The following is a 21,699-nucleotide window of genomic DNA, read 5'->3' on the forward strand; positions in this document are numbered from 1 at the left end:
TGGCCTCCATTCCTCTCCTGTTCCAGTCTTCAACACCCTCAATTCCACACTTGTTCAAATATTCATCTACTTCCACCTTCAATGGACCTTTCATGCTGAAAGTCTTCACTGCCACTGCCTGGATGGCTGAGTGTTCAACCTTTTCTGCAGAAGGGTCCTGACCCAAAATGTCTTCTGTCCATTCCCTCCACAGATGCTGCCTGACCTGCTGAGTTCCTCCAGCACTTTGTGTTTTTCTCCATATTCCAGCATCTAGAAACATAGAAAATAGGTGCAGGAGGAGGCTATTCGGCCCTTCGAGCCAACACCGCCATTCATTGTGATCATGGCTGATTGTCCCCAATCAATAGCCACGGCCTGCCTTCTCCCCATATCCCTTGATTCCACTAGCCCCTAGAGCTCTATCTAATCTGCAGTCCTTTGTGTCTCATAGAACCTTGAACAGGACAGCACAAGAACAGGCCCTTCGGCCCACAGTGTCCGTGCCGACCATGATACCAAGACCATCTCGTAACTGCCTGCACCTAATCCATATCCCTCCATTCCTGCATGTCTAAGAGCCTCTTACGCCCGACTATCGTATCTGCCTCCACCACCACCTCTGGCAACACGTTCCAGCAACCCACCACCTTCTGTGTGAAAATACTGCCTTGCACACTAGCTTGAACCTTGACCCCCCCTCAGCCTAAAGCTGTGCCCTGTAGAATTTGATTTTGTCCATCCTGGGGAAAGGTTCTGACCGTCTTTAGACATTTGCTGCTTTGTTTAAACACACTTTCTCTCCCCTCTTGCAGAAATCACCCAAACTCTTCGAATCGTCCGAGTTCCTGCCTCTGGATCCCACTCAGGAGCCCATCTTCCCCCCGCAACTGGTAGGTGCAGGTTCATAAGATCAAATTCATAAGTGATAGGAGTAGAATTAGGCCATTCGGCCCATCAAGTCTACTCCGCCGTTCAATCATGGCTGCTCTCATCTACCGAATCCAATTCTCTTGCCTTCTCCCCATAACCGCTGACACCCATCTTAAACTGTTTAGTTTCGTTTATGTGAAAGCAAAGACCCCACAGGCTCTTCGGCCCACTGAGTCCACACCGGCCATACATCACCCTTCCACACTAGTTCTATGTTATCCCACGTTCACACCCATTCCTTGCACACTGGGGGCAATTTTGCAGAGGCCAATTAACCTACAAACCTGCACGTGTTTGGGATGTGGAGGAAACCGGAGCACCCGGAGGAAACCCATGTGGTCACAGAGAGAATGTTTGAACACCACGCTCGGACAGCACCTGGGGTCAGGGTCGAACCTGGATCCCTGGCTCTGTGAGGCAGCAGCACTACCAGCTGCGCCACCGTGCTGCCCCACAAGTCAATCTTCTCACTCACTCACACGGGGAAGGATATTTGGCCAAAGCTCCTCAAATCGTATGCCCTGCCTTGCATTGAGCATTACGTTCTATTCTGGATGACCCCCCGTTTGAGAAGCATTGGGCAGATGGTCTCCACATCATGTTCTGGCCTTTAAGCTCATCCACCACTCTGCTGCCTGTCCTAGTTCACACCAAGTCCTGTGTCCCCATCTATTGAGCTACACTGGCTCCGAACCAACTCACACCTCAGGCAGCACGATGGCACAGCGGTAGAGTTGATGCCTCACAGCGCCAGAAACCTGGGTTCAATCCTGACTATGGGTGCTATCTGTGTGGCATTTGTACGTTCCCCCTATGATCATGTGGGTTTTCTCTGGGTGCTCCGTAGGCTAGCTTGTAGATTAATTGCCTTCTGTAAATTGGCCCTAGAGTGTAGGATAGAATTAATGAACGGGGTGATTGTTGGTCGGCTTGGACTCGGTAGGCCAAAGGACTTGTTTCCACAATGCATCTCTAAACTAAACTAAACCTCATTGTTATCACAGCTTGTTTCAAACTCCATGAAAGGTTAGCCTTTGTAGAAAGTGAGCAAACTCAGACCTGCTGGCTCCGCATCTCACCCTTGTGTTTCTCAGGCATGTTGTGAATCTCCTCGGAGTACGTTGGTTTTCAGAGGGGAAAGGGTCACCTGGATTCAGCCCACAACCCTGGAGGAGCTGCTGGCCCTGAAGACCAAACACCCTGAGGCCAGGCTGGTTGTTGGCAACACGGAAGTGGGTAAGATGCAGGCAGTGTGGACCTTGCCCCTTGGAGGGGGGAATTTTGTAACTATACCCGTACCTGACTTTACTCAGATAGGCCCAGACACAAAATAAAACAGCTTGTGGATCAGTGGTGAGTCTATCGAACAAGTCGGTTTACTAAAAGACCTTGGCGATGTACATCGGGAAACAGTGTGAGCAAGCCCAAACTGCTTCAACAAGATAATGCAACTGTACATTGTTTATGACACAATAGTTACTTGTGGAGTTGAAATAAACCATTAATCAATGTCTCTCTAACCTTCCATCTTTGTCTTTCCCAAGAGTTAACTTTAAGCTTGCGTTTCTTGTTGTTTTGAAAATCTCATCTTCCTTATAATTCTCAAAATTCCCAACAATACCCGTCTTCTTTGATTGTGTCGGCTGATTTCCCGAGGCAGCGTGAAATGTAGATGGAGTCGATGGTGGGGAGTCTGGTCTGTGTGTGACGGACTGGGCTACATCTACAACTCTCTGCAGTTTCTTGCTGTGTTGGGCAGAGCTGTTCCCAAACACCAAGCTGTGATGCCACCCGACAGTGTGCTTACTACGGTGCAGCTGTAGACGTTTGTAGGAGTCGTTAGAGTTGAGGACTGGTGGGCCCAGTAGTTTCTTTATTAACAATTGGCACAGTGGCGCAGCAGCAAAGTTGCTGCCTCACATCGCCAGAGACCCGGGTTCCATCCTGACTACGGGTGCTGTCTGTACAGAGCTTGTACGTTCTCCCCATGACCAGCATGGGTTTTCTCCGGAATCTCCGGCTTCCTCCCACACTCCAAAGACGTCCGGTTTGGAGGCTAATTGGCTTGGGTAAAATTGTAAATTGTCCCCAGTGTGTGTAGGATGGTGTTAGCGTGCGGGGATCGCTGGTCGGTGTGGACTCGGTGGGCTGAAGGGCCTGTTTCCGCGCTGTATCTCTCTAAACGAAACTAAAGCTATTGAGTGACCCAGGGATGGGGAATGGGTGGTGAGAGTGGCATTGACAGTACAGGTACGGCATACTCTGGGCACACTTTGACCATCTCTCTCTCTCTCTCTGCCGTCTCCACAGGCATCGAGATGAAGCTGAAGAACATGTTGTATCCGGTGATTCTGGCCCCGGCTCACATCCCAGAACTGAACTTCACCCGACACACGGATACAGGTGGGTGAGGCCCAGGTCTTAGCCCTCTATCTATCACCTGCCGTACACCATTGGTGACGTTTTTGTTTTAAATTTATCAAAAAATGTATTCAATTATTAAAAGATAATATTACACTACAATAAAACAAGCCAGAACCCACCACCATAATACAATACAAACATATATCCTAAATAAACTACTATACAACTATGTTACAATTATTACAGAGGATGCATTCAACCCCCTGCGGTGCCCAGCGGCCCCAGAAATCCCCCAGGGTGCCCATGGACAGGACGTAGTCCCTTTCTAACCCAACCCGGGCCCGGACGTACCCCCGGCCAAGGGGCAGGCCGCCGGCAGGGGCAGAGCCCTCTTCCGCCTAGATCGGTGAGGTATTGGTGGGGAGGGTAGATTTTACACTGACCACGGTGAAATTATCCCCGGCACTTGTTCCTCATCTACAATGGGACACGGGCCTTGCTGGTAAGGGGGACCAAACATTTGTCACTTACTCCACCCATCTGCTAATCAACTTCCCCTCCCCCTCCCCACGCATCTGTATCCACCTATCACTTGCCCATTAACCCCCCACCTCTCCTGTATCCACCTATCACTTGCCCATTAAACCCCCACCTCTCCTGTATTCACCTATCACTAACCAATCAACTCCCCCCACCTCACATCTCCCCACCTATCACTTATCAGTCTTTGCTGCATGTCACCTCTTTGTGGGGGCAAATGGAATGAGCACCGCTGGGCAAAAGGGTCAGCATGGAGGTGTTGGGCCAAAGGGCCTGTGTCTGTGCTGAGTTTATGATGGGAATGCCGGGGCTTATTTCTGCGTTCACCCCTCTGGCGTTTTCCCAGGGATCGTGTTCGGGGCAGCGTGCAGCCTGAGCCACGTGGGGGACGTGTTGAAGGAGGCGGCGCGCGGACTCCCCAGATACAGGACGGAGATCTTCAGGGCTGTGTTGGAGCAGCTGCGCTGGTTTGCCGGGCCACAGATCCGCAATGTGGCGGTGAGGAGATGAGGAGGGGGTAGGGGTGCCGGTGGGAATGGAGGCAGCAAGTGACCGGGTCCCTTCATCAGATCTGGGGCAGGACGTGAGGGGGGGAGATGAACGGATCATTCAACAAGGAAACGGGCTCTTCGGCCCAACCCGTCCATGTCAGCCAAGATACCCCATCTTCACAAGCCCCATTTGCCTGGGTTTGACCCATATCCCTCTAAACCTGTCCTATCCATGTACCTGTCTTAATGTCTTTTAAATGTTCTTATAACACCTGCCTCAACTACCTCCTCTGGCAGCTCTTTCCATACACCCACCACACTCTGAATGAAACAGCTGTTCCCCAGGTTCCTGTTAAATCTTTCCCCTTGCACCTTAAACTATATCTCCTGGTACTTCTTCTTTTGCGTGGCGTGCACAGCCTAAAGTTGTTGGACAACTTGTACTACTTGATCTTCTGTTTGTGCACGTCAAGTTGATTGCATTAGTCGAAACAGGGCGGACCACGTGAAGGTTGCAATCTTCCACCCCCTCTGGTTCTTGATTCCCCTGGACTGGATAAAATACTCTGTGCCGTCATCCTATCTATTCCCTCTTTCATGGTTTTATACACCTCTATAAGATCACCACATCCTCCTGAGCTCCAAGTAATAAAGTTCTAGCCTGTCCAACCTCTCCCTGTAGCTCATGTCCTCGAGTCCTGGCAACATCCTCGTAAATCTTCTCTAAACTCCCTTTCCAAATTTACAATATCTTTCCTATAATATGGTGCCCAGAACTGAACGCAATAGTCTATATGCGGCCTCACCAACGTCTTATACAACTGCAACATGACCTTCCAACTCAATACTCTGACTGAGTCCTGACAACGGTGGCGCAGCGATAGAGTTGCCGCCTAACAGGGCTTACAGCGCTTACAGCGAAAGTGACCGATGTTCGATTCTGACTACGAGTACTTGTCTGTATGGAGTTTGTCCACTCTCCCCGTGACCTGCGTGAATGTTCTCACAGAACTTCGGTTTTCTCCCATAGTTTAAAGACGAACAGGTTTGTAAGTTAATTGGCTTGGTATAAATGTAAATATTGTCCCGAGTGTAGAACAGTGTTAATGTGCGGGGATCGCTGGTCTGTGCGGGATCGATGGGCCGAAGGCTCTGTTTCCGCACTGTATCTCTGCACTAAACTAAACATAATTGTAAATCTTGTCTGGGCTCTTCCAAGCTCACTGACATCCATCCGGTAGCCCTGAGCACGTGGCAGTAACAAAACTCATTGTCTGCATGAACCTTTCTAGGCTGTTGGAGGGAACATCATGACGGCTAGCCCAATCTCGGACCTCAACCCTCTGTTTGTGGCCTCAGGATGTCTCCTCACCCTGGCCTCCTCAGGTAGGTTGTACCCAGTCTGCTTCCAGAGGCTCCAGTGCCGATTCTCCCCCCACCTTGGGTAACCCTCTCTGACAACCATTCACAGGGACGACCAGGGTGATGAAGATGGATGGAGCTTTCTTTACCGGCTACAGGAAGACGGCCGTATCACCACAGGAGGTGCTGCTGTCTGTGGAGATCCCCTTCACTAGGAAGGTGAGGAGTGGCCTCTCCCGGCCCAGAGTAACGTGTACAATCTCACTGAGTTTGTTCATTCTCACGGGGGGATCTTATAGAAACTTACAAAATTCTTAAGGGGTTGGACAGGCTAGATGCAGGAAGATTATTCCCGATGTTGGGGAAGTCCAGAACAAGGGGTCACAGTTTAAGGATAAGGGGGAAATCTTTTAGGACCGAGATGAGAAAAACATTTTTCACACAGAGAGTGGTGAATCTCTGGAATTCTCTGCCACAGAAGATAGTTGAGGCCAGTTCATTGGCTATATTTAAAAGGGAGTTAGATGTGGCCCTTGTGGCTAAAGGGATCAGGGGGTATGGAGAGAAGGCAGGTACAGGATACTGAGTTGGATGATCAGCCATGATCATATTGAATGGCAGTGCAGGCTCGAAGGGCCGAATGGCCTACTCCTGCACCTATTTTCTATGTTTCTATGAGTTCCTGGCAGAGACACAGGCTATTCAACCGCCCACATCAGTGCCCTGGTATAGGGGCGGCACAGTGGTGCAGCAGGTAGTTTAGCTCAGTTTAATTTAGCTCAGCTTAGTTTAGTTTAGTTCATCCTAGCTTAGTTTAGTTTATTGTCACATGTACCGAGATACAGTGAAAAGCTTTTTGTTGCGTGCTAACCAGTCAGCAGAAAGGCAATACATGATTACAATCAAGGCGTCCACAGTGTACATCTCCTGTAAGATGGACTCAAAAGGCTGGAGTAACTCAGCGGGACAGGCAGCATCTCTGGTATAGAAGGCATGGGTGACGTTTCGGGTCGAGACCCTTCTTCAGACTGATGTCAGGGGAGGGGGCGGGACAAAGGTAGAATGTAGTTAGAGACAGTAAGACTAGTGGGAGAACTGGGAAGGGGAAGGGGATGGAGAGAGGAACCAAGGGCTATCCAATGTTTTATCCAGTCAGGGTTGCCGCAGAGTGAGCAGAGGGGTGTACGTTCAGGGGGGGGAGATATAGCCTTCAGATAGCCCTCACTTTCTCTCTCCACCCCCTCCCCCTTCCCAGTTCTCCCACCAGTCTTACTTCTCCGACTACCTATCTATCTCTGTCCCACCCCCTCCCCTGGCATCAGTCTGAAGAAGGGTCTCGTCCCGAAACGTCGCCCATTCCTTTTCTCTAGCATCTCTGGATAGAAGGCATTAATGGCGTTTCGGGACGGGACCCTTCTTCAGACTGTACATCTACTGTTGGAGTAGAGGTTTATAAGAGTGGTGCGATTTAAATGCTTGAATACAATGGGCGCCATCTTGAAGGAGGGCTGCTCACAATCCTGACCTCAGATGCTGTCTGTGTGGAGTTTGCACGTTCTCCCTGTGACCGCGTGGAGGGTTTCCTCCAGGTGCTCCGGTTTCCTCCCACATCCCAAAGCCGATGAAGTCTGAGGAAGGGTTTGATCCAAAATATCACCAGTCCATGTCCTCCAGAGTTGCTGCCTCACCCGCTGAGTTCCTCCAGCACTTTGTATATTTTTTTGTACTCCAGCACCTGCAGTTCCTTGTGTCTCCCAAAGACGTCCACGTTAGCCTCTGTAAACTGTGGTCAAGGAGTTGAATCTGGTGGAGGTTGGTGGGATTGAGAGTAAAAGGGGAAGAGTGGGGATGGATGGATGCTGGATGTGGACAGGGATTGAATGGGCCGAGTGGCCTGTGTCCATGCGGGCTGACTGTGGTGTGAACATTCCTGGCAGTAATGACCCCCTCCCGTCCTCCCCAGCTGTCCACAGCCCATTCTCACACGCACATCCCTGGTCCCAACACCTCACAGGCCTGCTCTGTGTGGAGACTTTGACCTTGGAGTGCGGGGTCAGTTGGCTGTGTTTAGATTAAGCTAGATCTGCAGATGATACTCAGTCAAGACCAGACCAAATCTCTATTAGGTTTAGGTCTGAAGAAAGCTCCTGACTCTAAACGTCTCCTATCCACGGTCTCCAGAGATGCTGCCTGATCCGCTGAGTTACTCCAGCACTTCGAGTCTATCTTTGGTTTTAAACAGCATTTGCAGTTCCTTGTTGTTATATTAGGTTTAGGCTTCTTCAGACAGATTGTAATAGGCAGGAGAAGGCTGGAAAAGAGGTGGTCTTTTACAATTAGCCTGAAGAAGGGTCCCGAGCTGAAACGTCACCTATCCAGGGTCTGCAGAGATGCTGCCTGACCCACAGTTACCCCAGCACTTTGTGTCTTTTCTTTGTACACCAGCATCTGCAGTCTCTTGTGGCTAAATGTCCTTCTCTCTCTCCTCGCTCTCTCTCCCTCTCTCCCCCCTTCTCTCTCCCCCTCCCTCTCTCACTCTCTCCCCCACCCTCTCCCTCTCCCTCTCCATCTTGCTCTCCCTCTCTCTTCCTCGCTCCCACCTCTTCCTCTCTCCTTCTCCCTCTCTCCCTCTCCCTCCCTGCCCCCGCTCCTGTTCCCCCTCTCTACCTTTCCTTCTCGCGCTCCCTCTCTCCCCCCCTCTCTCTCTCCCCTCCTCTCTCTCTCTCCTTCTCTCCCCCTCTCCGCCCCGCTATCCCTCTCTCCCCCTCTCCCTCTCGTTCTCCCCCCCTCTCCCTCTCCCTCTCCCTCTCCCTATCTCTCCCTCTCCCTATCTCTCCCTCTCCCTATCTCTCTCTCTCTCTCCCTCTCTCTCTCTCTCCCTATCTCTCTCTCTCCCTATCTCTCCCTATCTCTCCCCTCCATCCCTCACCCCCCCTCTCATTCAGGGTGAGTACTGCTCAGCGTACAAACTGGCCCAGCGTCGGGAGGATGACATTGCCATAGTGAACGGTGGGATGCGAGTTGCCTTCAGGGAGGGCAGCAGTGTGGTGGAGGAGATGGGGCTGAGCTACGGAGGCATGGGGCCCACAACCGTGTCAGCAGAGAGGACCTGTCGGCAGCTTCTGGGCAGGTACGTCTCAGCCGGAGTCCGGCATTCCGACTACACCAAAGAACGCCGCAGGAAACAGCCCAGGAGATGTCTTCTGAGCTGTGGAAACACAAGAACACAAGAGCTGACACAGAATGAGGGGGAGAGAGGTGTTTGTTGGTCATAAGGTGATAAGGAATAGGAGTAGAATTAGGCCACTCGGCCTATCAGGTCTACTCCACCATTCAATCATGGCTGATCTATCTCTCCCTCCTAACCCCATTCTCCTGCCTTCTCCCCATAACCCCTGACACCTGTACTAATCAACTGACCAAACTAATGAAAGTCCCTCCCATTGGAGAGTGCAACGTTCACACAGCCGGCTGGGTTGTCAGCTACCCAAGTGAAGTATGAGTTGCTGCTCCTCTAGTTTGTGGAACAAGGTGGAAAGGGGTGGTGATGGGGCGACGTGATTAGTGATGGGATCACGTTGGAGGTGGTGGAAGTGTGGGTCGATGATGTGTTGGATGCAGAGCGTGATGGGGTGAAGGATGAGGACAAGGGTAACTCTGTCCTTGTTACGTCTGGGGGGAGGGGGAGCGAGAGCAGAGCTACGGGACACATAAGAGACGAGCTGACTTGCCACGTGTACCGAGGTACAGTGAAAAGATTGTGTTACGTGCTAACCAGACAATACATGATTACAATCGAGCCATATAGTGTACAGATACACGATAAAGGGAATAATGTGAATAACATTTGTAGGTTAATTAGCTTGGTATAATTGTAAATTGTCCCTAGTGTGTGTAGTATAGTGTTAGTGTGCGGGGATCGCTGGTCGGCACGGACTCGGTGGGCCGAAGGGCCTGTTTCTGCACTGTATCGTTAAACTAAACTAAACAGTTTCAGCTTTGTTTATTGTCACGAGGTACAGTGAAAAGCTTTTGTTATGTGTTAACCAGTCAGTGGAATGACAATACATAATTACAATCGACCAATTTACCTAGTATAGATAGATGGTAAAGGGCCTGTCCCACGAGCATGTGACTGCATGCAGCAAGCGCGACCTAAGGTGGTCGCTTGAGCCGTACGGCTTCGCGGGGCCGGTCCCACTTCAATCGCCGGAGCCGTATGGAGTTGTGCGGAGCTGGTCCCGACATCGCGCGGGGCTCCGAAAAACTGAGTGTTCAATAATTCCGAGCGGCAACGGCCTGCCGGCCTGCAGCTGCCTCGACGGGCGTGCGCAGCGTCTCGACGCCGTACATCACGTGCGAACTTCCCGCGGACTTCGCTCGAACTTCATGTCACTCACTTGACCCCCGCGCGGCCCCGGTTTGGTCGCGCTTGCTGCATGCAGTCGCATGCTGCTGGGACCGGCCCTGTACAGTGATCACTCGACCTCCGTGCAACCCCCGCGCAGCCCCCGCTTCCGGTTTGGTCGATCTTGCCGCATGCAGGTCGCATGCAGGTGGGACAGGCCCTTAAGGGAATAACGTTTAGTGCAAGAGAAAGCCAGTAATGTCCGATCAAAGATAGTCCGTGGGTCTCCAATGAGGTGCATAGAAGCTCAACACTGCTCTCTAGTTGTGGTAGGTGTTGTGTAATGAGACCCATACACAGAGGTCTTTATTGTAGCACAAGCGGAGGAAACATTACATGCTATCGTCTCCATGGCCAGCATCAAGTCTGGCCGTGAGATAGTGAATCACTGTACTAATAGTCTGGGGTAGGGATGAAGATACGGACAGGACTGCATATGGAATGTGTAGCATGCATAATATGTGTGGTGATAGATATGGTAAATGCAGACTAATATGGTTCATCTACAGTAGGATGGTTCAGTTGTCAAGGGTGGAGATCCATAAATGACGGCCATTCTCTAACCTTCTCTCTTCCCGTTTAGACAGTGGAACGCCGAGCTTCTCCATGACGGCTGCTCACTGCTCGTGCCCGAGCTCGCACTCTCTCCCTCTGCTCCCGGTGGGATGGTGCAGTTCCGACGGACCCTCAGCCTCAGCTTCTTCTTCAAGTTCTACCTCAGCGTCCTCCAGAAACTGGGACAAGACTTCCCGGAGGTACGTAACCGTGGCACATCCGACCCCGACACGTGGCCCGTCTCAACGGTCACGGTCCCCCCTCTGGGGGTCACAAGCTGTGCGTGGCATCTCCATCAGAGTGAACCGTGAATCTGCTCACTGGTGATGGTCGACCATTGAGCTCAGAAGGTGCTCCAAGTGTTCATCATCTTAGGGGTGGCACAGTGGGTAGAGCTGCTGCCTCACAGAGCCAGAGACACGGGTTCGATCCTGACCTCGGGTGCTGTCTGTGTGCGGAGTTTGCACGTTGTCCCTGTGACTGTGTGGGTTTCCTCCGGGTGCTCCGGTTTCCACCCACATCCCAAAGACGTGCGGGTTTGTAGGGTAACTGGCCCTCTGTAAATTTTCCCCTTGTGTGTAGGCAGTGGATGAGAAAGTGGGATAACATGGAACTACTGTGAACGGGTGATCAATGGTTGGCATGGACTCGGTGGGCCGAAGGGCCTGTTTCCGTGTTGTATCTCTAAACTAACTCACTAATTGGAGGAAGGGCTGATGCAAACTGCCTCTTCGAAGAGCAATGCTTATTTTCTCAACAGTCTTTGTCAAAAATAAACACAAAACTGCTGAAGTAATTCAGCGGGACGAGCAGCATCTCTGGAGAAAAGGAACGGGTGACGTTTTGGATCGAAACGGTTCTTCAGCCTGAAGAAGGGTCTCGACCCGAAACCTCTCCTGAGATGTTGCCTGGCCTGTTGGGTTACTCCAGCATTTTGTGTCTATCTTCGGTGTGAACCAGTATCTGCAGTTCCTTTATGAAACATGTTCATGAAGGGCATTGAACCTATCAATAAAACTGCAGCAGCTTCACCAGATGGTCCCAGGGTGGGTTCTCCAACAGGGGGAAGTGAGGGGAGGGTAGTAGAGGGTGGTTTATGTGAATGAGCATGGGTTCACTCACTTACAGGTCTTTGTTCTGAACCGTTTACACTAGGGGTCAGAGATCGATGTGAAACACAAAATACTGCATATAGTCAGCGCTTGTTTGTCATTCACTTACTGTTTACTGACGGGTTCATGAACGTGGATCTATTCGCTGTGATGTCCAGCAAATTGCTTGGTTTAGTTTAGAGATACCGCGCGGAAACTGCCCTTCGGCCCACCGAGTCTGGGCCGACCAGCGATCCCCGTACACTAACTCTATCCTACACACACTAGGGACAATTTACAATTTTACCGAAGCCAATTAACCCACGAACCTGTACATCTTTGGAGTGTGGGAGGAAACCGGAGCACCCGGAGAAAATCCACACAGGTCACGGGGAGAACGTACAAACTCCGTACGGACAGCACCCGTAGTCAGGTTGGAACCCGGGACTCTGGCGCTGTGAGGCAGCAACTCTACCATTGCACCACTGTGACGGCCTTGCTCGGGGGAAGGGACAACGTAATGTTTCTGAGTTGATACCAGAGGGCTCACTGCCCCAGTGAAAGGTTAGACACATCAGATATAAACATGTACATGGGTGATGTGGAGAGGAATTCAGCCAAGGAAAAGGGTTGGAGGCTGAGCAGTGAGAGCTGGTGAGCTTGCTCTTGTCCAGAAAGTGTGGGAGAGCTGGGTGGTACCCAGGAGAATTATTCTGCCCACCCTCCAGCTCCTCTGACACTGAAAACAAACCTGTTCTCTCTTCCGTCTCTCTCTCCCCAGTCCAGTTGTACAGATATGAGGCTGTTCCCGTCAATTGTCCTGCCATTCAGTTCTGCTCAAGTTTATTGAAGGTCGATCCATGGGGACATATTATCATATCTCCCAATACCACAGAAGGACATTCGGCCTCTCAGGTCTCTGCTGACTCTCAGAGCATTCCCATTCCCTTCCCTATTTCCCTGCAACCTCCCCTGGTCGACATGTCCATTCATCCCCCCCCCCACTCCCTGTCTCCCTCCAGCCCCACCTCCACAAGGGTCATTTGCAGCAACCTATTTGCCAGCCTTTGTGGTGTTGGAGGAAACCGGAGCACCCGGAGGAAATCCATACAGTCATCGGGAGAAGGTGGAATTTCCGCATGGACGGCGCCAGAGGTCAGGATGTAACCCGGGTCTCTGGAGCTGTGAGGCAGCTGCACTACCTGCCGCCAGTGTCGTCTCTTCACAAGGGTGGCTCGGTGGCACAGTGGTAGAGTTGCTGCCTTACTGCGCTTGCAGAGCCTGAGATCCGTGTTCGATCCCGACTATGGGTGCCGTCTGTACGGAGTCTGTACGTTCTTCCCGTGACCTGCGTGGGTTTTCTCCGAGATCTTCGGCTTCCTCCCACACTCCAAAGACGTACAGGTTTGTAGGTTAATTGGCTTGGTATAAGTGTACAAATTGTCCCTAGTGTGCGTAGGGTAGTGTTAATGTGCGGAGGTCGTTGGTCGGTGTGGTCTCGATGGGCCGAAGGGCCTGCCACCGCGCTGTATCTCGAAACGGAGCTAAAGTCAGAGCATCTGACAGGCCTCGCACACTGAGCATTGCTTGCTGCCCCGCTGGAGTGTGTGAAGTTTGTACATTATATTCACTGATTGAAATTCTCTGCCCCACACTAATCCCTCTCTCTATCCCTAGGCTTTTCATGTTGAACCTGTCTTACCGGAATACATCAGTGCCACCGAGTTATTCCACAAGGACCCCCCCTCGTCTGTGCAACTGTTCCAGGTTAGTGAATCCCACGGTTAGATGATCAACCTTTCCCAGATGCCCACCTTGCATCCCTGAGGTTGTCCCACCTTCCTGAACTCTGGCCCAGTCTGGCCACTCTCTGCTTAAAGGACAACCTTCATCCTTGGTCAACCAGCTGATGCTGGGCACCAAGACCTGGGCAAGGTAGACAATAGATAATAGACAATAGGTGCAGGAGTAGGCCATTCGGCCCTTCGAGCCAGCATTGCCATTCAATGTGATCATGGCTGATCATCTACAATTATTACCCTGTTCCTGCCTTCTCCCCATATCCCTTGACTCCACTATCTTTAAGAGCCCTATCTAGCTCTCTCTTGAAAGCATCCAGAGAACCTGCCTCCACCGCCGAGGCAGAGAATTCCACACACTCACAACTCTCTGTGAGAAAAAGTGTTTCCTCGTCTCCATTCTAAATGGCTTACTCCTTATTCTTAAACTGTGGCCCCTGGTTCTGGGCTTCCCCCAACATCGGGAACATGTTTCCAGCCTCCAGCGGGTCTAAACCCTTAACAATCTTATATGTGAAGATGGAATTCCACTCCTTGGAGCGGAGTTGGTCAAAGTGAAAAATAATAGAGATGTTGCGTGATTGAGGGCTTCATAGGTTGGTCGGGATAGATGGGAACAGCCTCCAGGTTTGGGGGAAAGAGCAAAAGGGGAAATTGGGCGATCTAAACTCAGGTGGAGGAAAGTTGAGATCCCACAACCTCAGGGAATGGATGCAGGAAACACACAGCATGGACATTTTCAAAAGGCACTTGGATTTGAACTCCAAAGGGATTTTCATGGGCATTGGGAAATAGCTGGGGTTGGTTTTCTCAAAGGTCTAGCATTGGTTGTTGGTCTCCTACTGAGTTGCCATGTTGTGAGGATCCACTGGGAGAGATGGCATCAGCTTCCCTGCATTCTGCCCGTCCTATCTCCCAGCTGGGCTCTTGATGTTATTCCACAGGGAGCGCCTCCTGACCAGGTCTCCTCGGACATGGTAGGCCAGCCTCTGCCGCATCTGTCCAGCTTCCAGCAAGCCACAGGAGAGGCCATTTACTGCGATGACCTGCCAAGCCTGGAGAGGGAGCTGTACCTGGCTCTGGTGACCAGCACGGAAGCTCACGCCCAGATCAGGTAACTCCTGCTTCTGCTCCTGTGCTAGTCACGCAGGCGATGGACAACATGCCACTGAGCACGCGTGTTACACGTACATCACACGCTTCATGCAGCATGGGACTTGACAACTGTGGTTATATAGCAGGTTCAGACATACAGAACATTACCATGCAGCATTATACATCAGGACCACAGATATGGAGGCAGGAATTGGCCATTTGGCCCCTGTTGCATTCTGCACCATTCACAGCTGATCGTCTACCTCCAACAATCCTGCCATTGGTTCCCAGAAATCTCCCCTTCCCTGTTCCCGATGTGAGCTGTCTTTTCCCATGTCTCTCCCGAATGCCCCCTGGTTCCAAGCTGGTGAGTGTAGGAACAAGGAACTGCAGATGCTGGATAAAAGGCAAAAGGACTCAAAATGCTGGAGTAACCCAGCGGGTCAGGCAGCATCTGTGGAGGACACGGAGAGGTGACGTTTCAGGTCGCGATCCTTCTGGGGTCTCTTCCAGACCCATCTGCCTACCAGAAGAGTCTCGACCTGAAACGTCACCTATCCATGTTCTCCAGAGATGCTGCCTGACCCACTGGGTTACTCCAGCACTTGTGTTGTTGTAAGAAGATGGTGAGCCATGGTTCTACATACCTCTGCCAGGGGACATCATCTCTGACATGCCTTGTAGGGGACATCATCTCTGACAAGCCCTGTACGTTTCATTGAGACCACATCTCAGTTTCCTAAACTCCAGACCAGAGAGGTAAGGCTCAATCTCTTCAATCCCACCTCAAATGACAAACCCCCCTGTGCCGAGCATCCCAGGCATGTCGGATGAACCTTTCCCACTTGCCCTCTAACACACGTACCCTTCCTTGTGACAGACCAGATTTAGTCTCATCAAAGCTGTACAAGATAAAAGTCTCTTTTAACAACTTGAAGCTACAATATGGCACCAGAAACGTGGTAACACTTTAGACTTTAGAGATACAGCATGGAAATAGGTCCTTCGGCCCATCGAGACCGTGCTAACCAGTGATCACCCCGTACACTAGCACTATTCTACACATGAGGGACACTTCACGATTTGTAGAAAGCAATTAACCTGCAAGCCTGTACGTCTTTGGAGTGTGGGAGGAAACTGGATCACCCGGGCAAAACTCACGCAGTCATAGGGAGAACGTACAAACTCCGCACAGACAGCACCTGTAGTGAGAATCGAACCTGGGTCTCTATTGCTGTGTGGCAGCAACTCTACCGCTGCACCACCGTGCCAGCCTGTTTGTGTAATCTATTCACCTTACACTACAATCGTGACACTCCGGCACTTGATTCTGATTGTGTTCATGTCTAGGATGATGCTACTGAACTGTGTGCAGAATAAAGGATTTCACTGTATCTAGATACATGAGGACCATTGGAGCATTGATCCAGAATTGAAACAAGACAGCTCCATTCTTTACTCTAAAACATTTTGCACATTGGCCTCCTTATTGCTGGTGTACCAAAGCATTAACGTGCTGTTACTTCAGCAAGTCGTGTCTCTTGTTCTCACCTCTACCTCTCCACCTCTCCACTCTGCAGTTCCATTGACAGCAGCCAAGCTCTGCAGATTGCTGGAGTCACCTGCTTCCTCACTGCCAAGGACATCCCAGGAAGCAACGTGACGGGGCACATCGCAATGGACGAGACGGTGTTTGCTGATGGTGTGGTGAGTGATCACCCGTGTCAGGGACAAGATCCATTCCTGTAGCACGGGACATCCCTTGAATATCACACGCTGGGTGCCCACTGAAGCACTCAGGGTCATCCACCTCTGTCCCATCATCTCCCCGCCTTGGGTGGCAGGTTGTGGTGGAGACGCTCCTCAAAAACACAATAAGAGAAGGGATTCCACGCCAGTGGGCCACATGAGTGGCAACTGTGGGGGATAACTTTGTGTAATTTGTGTAAACAGCATTGAATGTATGTATAGCCTCCGAGAATGTTGGATGGAGTCTTGTAAGGATCATGTATTGGATATATTTATTCCTCAAATAAAATATATTTTGAGATAAAAATCAAAAAAAATCCCTGAGTGCTCATTGAAGCACTGAGGGTCATCCAACTCTGTCCCATCATCTCCCCACACTACCCCCCCCCCCCCCCCACTATCCGACCCCCATCATCTACCTCTCCCCCCACCCTCTCCTTCTCCCTCTCCCCCTCTCCCCCTCCCCCTCTCCCCCTCCCCCTCTCGCCCCCTCCCCCACCCTCTCCCCACCCTCATCCCCCACCCTCTCCCCCCTCTCCCCCACCCTCTCCCCTCCCCCTCACCCCCACCCCCTCCCCCTCAAACCTCTCCCCCTGCCCCCTCACCCTCTCCCCCCCCCTCAACACTCCCTCCTCTCCCCCCTCCCCCCTCTCCCCTCACACTCTCCTCCCACCCTCGACCCCTCCCTCCCCACCCACCCTCTCCCTCCTATCCTCTCCCTCCTATCCTCTTCCCCTCACCCTCTTCCCCTCACCCTCTTCCCCCCCACCCTAACCCCCCCACCCTCTCCCACCACCCTCTCATATGTGAGTGTGTGTCCGTCCGTGTGTGTGTGTGTGTGGATATGTGAGTATGTGTGTCCATGTCTTTGTGTGTATGTGTGTATGTGTGTGCGTGTGCATGTCCGTGTGTGTGTGTGTGGATATATGAGTGTGTGTCAGTGTGCGTGTCCGTGTGTGTGTGGATATGTGAGTGTGTGCCCGTGTCTGTCTGTGTGTCCATGTGTGTGTCGGCATGTGTCCGTCCGTGTGTGTGTGTGTCCGTGTGTGTGTGCGTGTGTGTCCGTGTGCGTGTGTCCGTGCGTGTGTGTGTCCGTGTGTGTGTGTCCGTGTGTGTGTGTGTCCGTGTGTGTGTGTGTCCGTGTGTGCGTGTGTGTCCGTCCGTGTGTGTGTGTGTCTGTGCGTGTGTGTGTGTGCGTCCGTGTGTGTGTGTCTGTGCGTGTGTGTCTGTGCGTGTGTGTGTGTCCGTGTGTGTGTGTGAGTATGTGTGTCCATGTCTTTGTGTGCGTGTGTGTGTCCGTGTGTGTGTGTCCGTGTGTGTGCGTGTGTGTGTGTGTGTGTGTGTGTGTGTCCGTGTGTGCACTCTGTAACCAGGGTGTTGTGTCTGTGCAGGTCACGTGTGTGGGTCACATCATTGGGGCAGTCGTTGCCGATACAGAAGCTCATGCCCAGAGAGCAGCAAAGGCCATCAAGGTCACCTACACAAAGCTGGAGCCCATCATCACCATACAGGTACCTGCGCCACCTTATAATGTGTGTGTGTGTGTGTCTTATGTCACCTACAGGATGACTGGCGTTTGCTTCTCAAATCACTATTTAACATCAGATACAGAGACGAGCAAGGAAATTGATAAGGTTCCACATGGTGGGCTGCTCTGGGAGGTTAGAGGTCTGGGATCAGGGAGAACTAGACTGGAGACAGAATTAATTTTATGGAAGGAAGCAGAGGGTGGTGGAGGGATGTTTTTCAGACTGGAGGCCTGTGATTGCTGTGAGCCTCCAGCATCGGTGCTGAGCCCATTGTTGTTTGTCATCTGTGTCAACAATGTTGGATGTGAATGCACAAGACATGAGTAAGGCAAGGCAAGACAAGGCAACTTTATTTATATAGCACATTTCATACACGAGGCAGACTCAAAGTGCTTCACATAAAAACATGTCATACAATAAAATGAAATAATAAAATGAAATAAAATAGAAGAATTAAAATAAAATAGAAGCAAAGTTAAAAATGCATTATAGAAAAGTGCAAAAGTTAAAAGTGCAATGTTGTTAAGATTTAGCTGAAAGCTAAAGTGAACATAAAAGTTTCAGTCTTTTTTAAAAGTGGTCAAAGTTGGGGCAAGTCTTAAATCTTCAGGAAGTTTATTCCAGCTATTTGTTGCATAGTAACTAAATTGTAGTATGTTGTAGAGGACACGCAAGTGGGTGGCATCATTCCCGTGCATGTCCGTATTATGTTTCAATAGGTAGATCTGGGAATATTTCCATTATCAATACCTCTCATCTACAGCTAATTTCTACAGGAAGCATCCTGACCTGATGTATCACAGCTTGATTTGGCAACTGCTATACCCGAGATAAGAAATCGCACAGTCTAGTCCACACAAATCATCCTTCCCATCATTGACTCCACCTGCACTTCACGCTGCCTCGGGAAAGCAGCCGACATCACCAAAGACCATTCACACCCCGCTCATTATTCCCTCTCCCGTTGGGCAGATGCTAAAGCTTGAAAGCACCTTCCACCAGATTCAAGAACAGCTTCTTCCCTGCTGTTGTCAGACTCTTGAATGGACCTCTCGTATGAATTCCAGATCTTCCATTCTACCTCGATGGGACCCCTGCACTTTTATTTAACCTGCACTTTCTCTGTAGCTGTAACACTATATTGTGCTGCTGTAATTCTGCTTCTAATCTCACCCCGTTAGTCTGGTTCAGTAAAACACTGAGTCAAGCACTGGATCAACTCAACTTCTTTGTTCTCAAACACGAACACACTTCCTATACGATACCTAACCAACACCGCGGGTCCGATCCTTATCTCTACTCGTCCAAGCCCTTCAGCCTCATGCGAATAGACACCTCCAGTAAGTTAGCACGGTCCCAAGCAAAGATAGACCACTCCTAAATGCAATGGAGTGACGTGTAGTACGCAACGGAGCGGAACGTGGGCCTTTTTTTCATCCATTTCAGTAACCCCACCCGACCCGACCCGCAGTGTAATCAGCATTGTGGGGGAACAGTTTCTGTTAATAAATTATAATTCTGAAAATGAGGAGAAGATTTTTCCCAAAAAACCTTTATTTTTACGAGGATGTTTCCGTAACCAGCTTCCGTCTCCGCACTAGTATCCTATGGGATCTTTGGTGCAGAGACGGAAGCCGGTTACGGAAATGGGGCCGGAAATTACCCATGAATCTGCCCATGACCGTACTACGTCTTTTTCGTCGAGTGATCTATCCTGCTTGTTATAGGATCTTTGGCCCCAAGTATTATCCCAGAAGATTGACACAGACTCATGTGGTGTCCCTTCTTATATACTGTATCCGACCCGTGGCGCAAAATACATGGGGATGGGGGGGCGGGGGGTAACCCCTCCAAACCAATGATAAATAAAGATCATACAATACATTGATTGACAGTTCCCTAACTCAATCACAAAATACCCCATTACATTGTTTCTACATAAAGTTCCTAATGGAAGACAGTTCCCCTAAGTAAAGAAACATTTATCCAGGTAACATCAACAATTCGGGCAAGGCCCCTTGCTTTGACCAATCACAAGAAAATTGTGCAAAGACCATGCAACATAGTTAACAAACCTTTCCCCAACCAATCCTGTTCATGCATTTACAGCAAGGCTCAGCTCTTTCTGCAAAACCCTCATACATATTAACAATTGAGGGGACATTTTGACATCACCCTGTATTAGCTTCCTCCCAAGACCCAGACATTCTGGAGCCATGAACCTCATGGTTTTGTAGAGAGATGCCAAGCAGGTTTTGTAAATGCAGAAATCCTCCATTTTGTCTCATACTGAATTGGCCAATATTATCACTGTCTGCTTATTTTCTCATTTGCACAACCTGTTGTATTTGTGTGTGTGTGTGTGTATGTGGTACGATTTGCCAGAATAACATGCTTGAACAAAGTTTTTCACTGTTACTTGGTACATCTAGAGTTATATAGAGTTATACAGTGTGGAAACATGCCCTTCGGCTCAACTGCCCACACCGACCAACATGTCCCATCTGCACTGGTCCCACCTGCCTGTGTTTGTGCAACATCTAAACCTGTCCTATCCATGTACCTGTCTAAATGTTTCTTAAAAGTTGCAACAATGTACATGTGACAATATTAAACCAATAGTGATATTAAAGGGCCTGTCCCACTTGGGCGCCATTTGCGCGTCATTCACGCAACATCATTTATGCTTCACGACACATGACGCACGCGTCGTGACGTGCACATGATGTGCGCATGGTGTGCATTATGTGTGCATGGTGTGCACTACACGCGCAAGGTGTGCATTATTTGCGCATTATGCACGCATTGTTCGTGGTGACGTAGGCAGTGACGCGCAGTCGCGCACGCTGCGCCAGGATTTTGGGATGTACAAAATCTGCGTGACGCGCAAATGACGCCCAAGTGGGGCAGGCCCTTCATGCATTGTCCAAGTGACCCGCTGGTGCTACAAACCTGTGTTCCCCAGAGTGGGCTGGGTCAGTGAAATGTCTCACTTCATAACTCCTGTGTTGCTTCCAACCACTGACCAGAGATTTCTTCCCAAACAGGAGGCCATCAGCCACAGTTCGTACCACATTCCTCCCGTCAAGCTTGAGAATGGAGACATCAAAGGCGGATTTGAACAAGCCGACAACATCATTGAGGGTCTGTTGTTGGCACGAGTGTTAAGTCTGGACTGAGTTCATGTGAAAACTAGTCGCTAAGTCCGTAGAGTGCTGGGACTGAGAGCAAGGCTTCTGGAGCATTATTGTGGGTTACAGAGGGTTTAAATGCAGAAAATAACAGTGGGTAGTAATATTGTTGAGTGGTTCATGTGGTATAAATGGAGAATAATGGATACGGGGGGTGATTAACAACTGGGGTGTAATGGAGTGGTTCTGCATGTTTCTACCTGTACGTGAGTCTATCCTCGTGAGTTTATTATCACGCAAGCCCCTCGAGTCAGCACCCCAGCCAATGTGTGCTGTACAGCCGTGATCTACACTGTAGGTTTCAGTGCTCCCTTTGCCTGTATTGTGCACTGTGCAGCTGCACTTGCAGAGTTACCACCACCCCCCCCCCTCCCCCCCCCTCAACAGAGGCAGCATCAAGCTCATGTCCATGGTGTTCCATAAGGTCATAATTGATAGGACATTCAGCCCATCAAGTCCACTCCGCCATTCAATCATGGCTGATCGATCTCTCCCTCCTAACTCCATTTCCCCGCCTTCTCCCCATAACCCCTGACACCCGTACTAATCAAGAATCTATCTATCTCTGCCTTAAATATATCCACTGGCGGCCTCCACAGCCTTCTATGGCAAT

The 21,699-nt window shown here is 50.5% G+C and overlaps 1 protein-coding gene across 2 annotated transcripts in view; it reads left to right on the forward strand.

Annotated features, from left to right (window-relative positions):
• LOC116973015 (xanthine dehydrogenase/oxidase-like) overlaps positions 1-21,699 on the forward strand; it is an 80,469-nt gene that overhangs the window by 27,109 nt on the left and 31,661 nt on the right. For both annotated transcript variants that reach the window (XM_033020651.1, XM_033020650.1), the window contains exons 9-21: positions 795-872; positions 2,007-2,148; positions 3,223-3,315; positions 4,163-4,314; positions 5,600-5,693; positions 5,779-5,888; positions 8,615-8,799; positions 10,661-10,832; positions 13,401-13,490; positions 14,467-14,636; positions 16,198-16,324; positions 17,758-17,877; positions 20,943-21,039. In XM_033020651.1, coding sequence (XP_032876542.1) covers positions 795-872; positions 2,007-2,148; positions 3,223-3,315; positions 4,163-4,314; positions 5,600-5,693; positions 5,779-5,888; positions 8,615-8,799; positions 10,661-10,832; positions 13,401-13,490; positions 14,467-14,636; positions 16,198-16,324; positions 17,758-17,877; positions 20,943-21,039 — 1,630 coding nt within the window. The remainder of the gene's footprint in view (positions 1-794; positions 873-2,006; positions 2,149-3,222; positions 3,316-4,162; positions 4,315-5,599; positions 5,694-5,778; positions 5,889-8,614; positions 8,800-10,660; positions 10,833-13,400; positions 13,491-14,466; positions 14,637-16,197; positions 16,325-17,757; positions 17,878-20,942; positions 21,040-21,699) is intronic.

This window comes from Amblyraja radiata, chromosome 5 (assembly GCF_010909765.2).
Source record: "Amblyraja radiata isolate CabotCenter1 chromosome 5, sAmbRad1.1.pri, whole genome shotgun sequence".
In the NCBI taxonomy this organism is placed as follows: Eukaryota; Metazoa; Chordata; class Chondrichthyes; order Rajiformes; family Rajidae; genus Amblyraja; species Amblyraja radiata.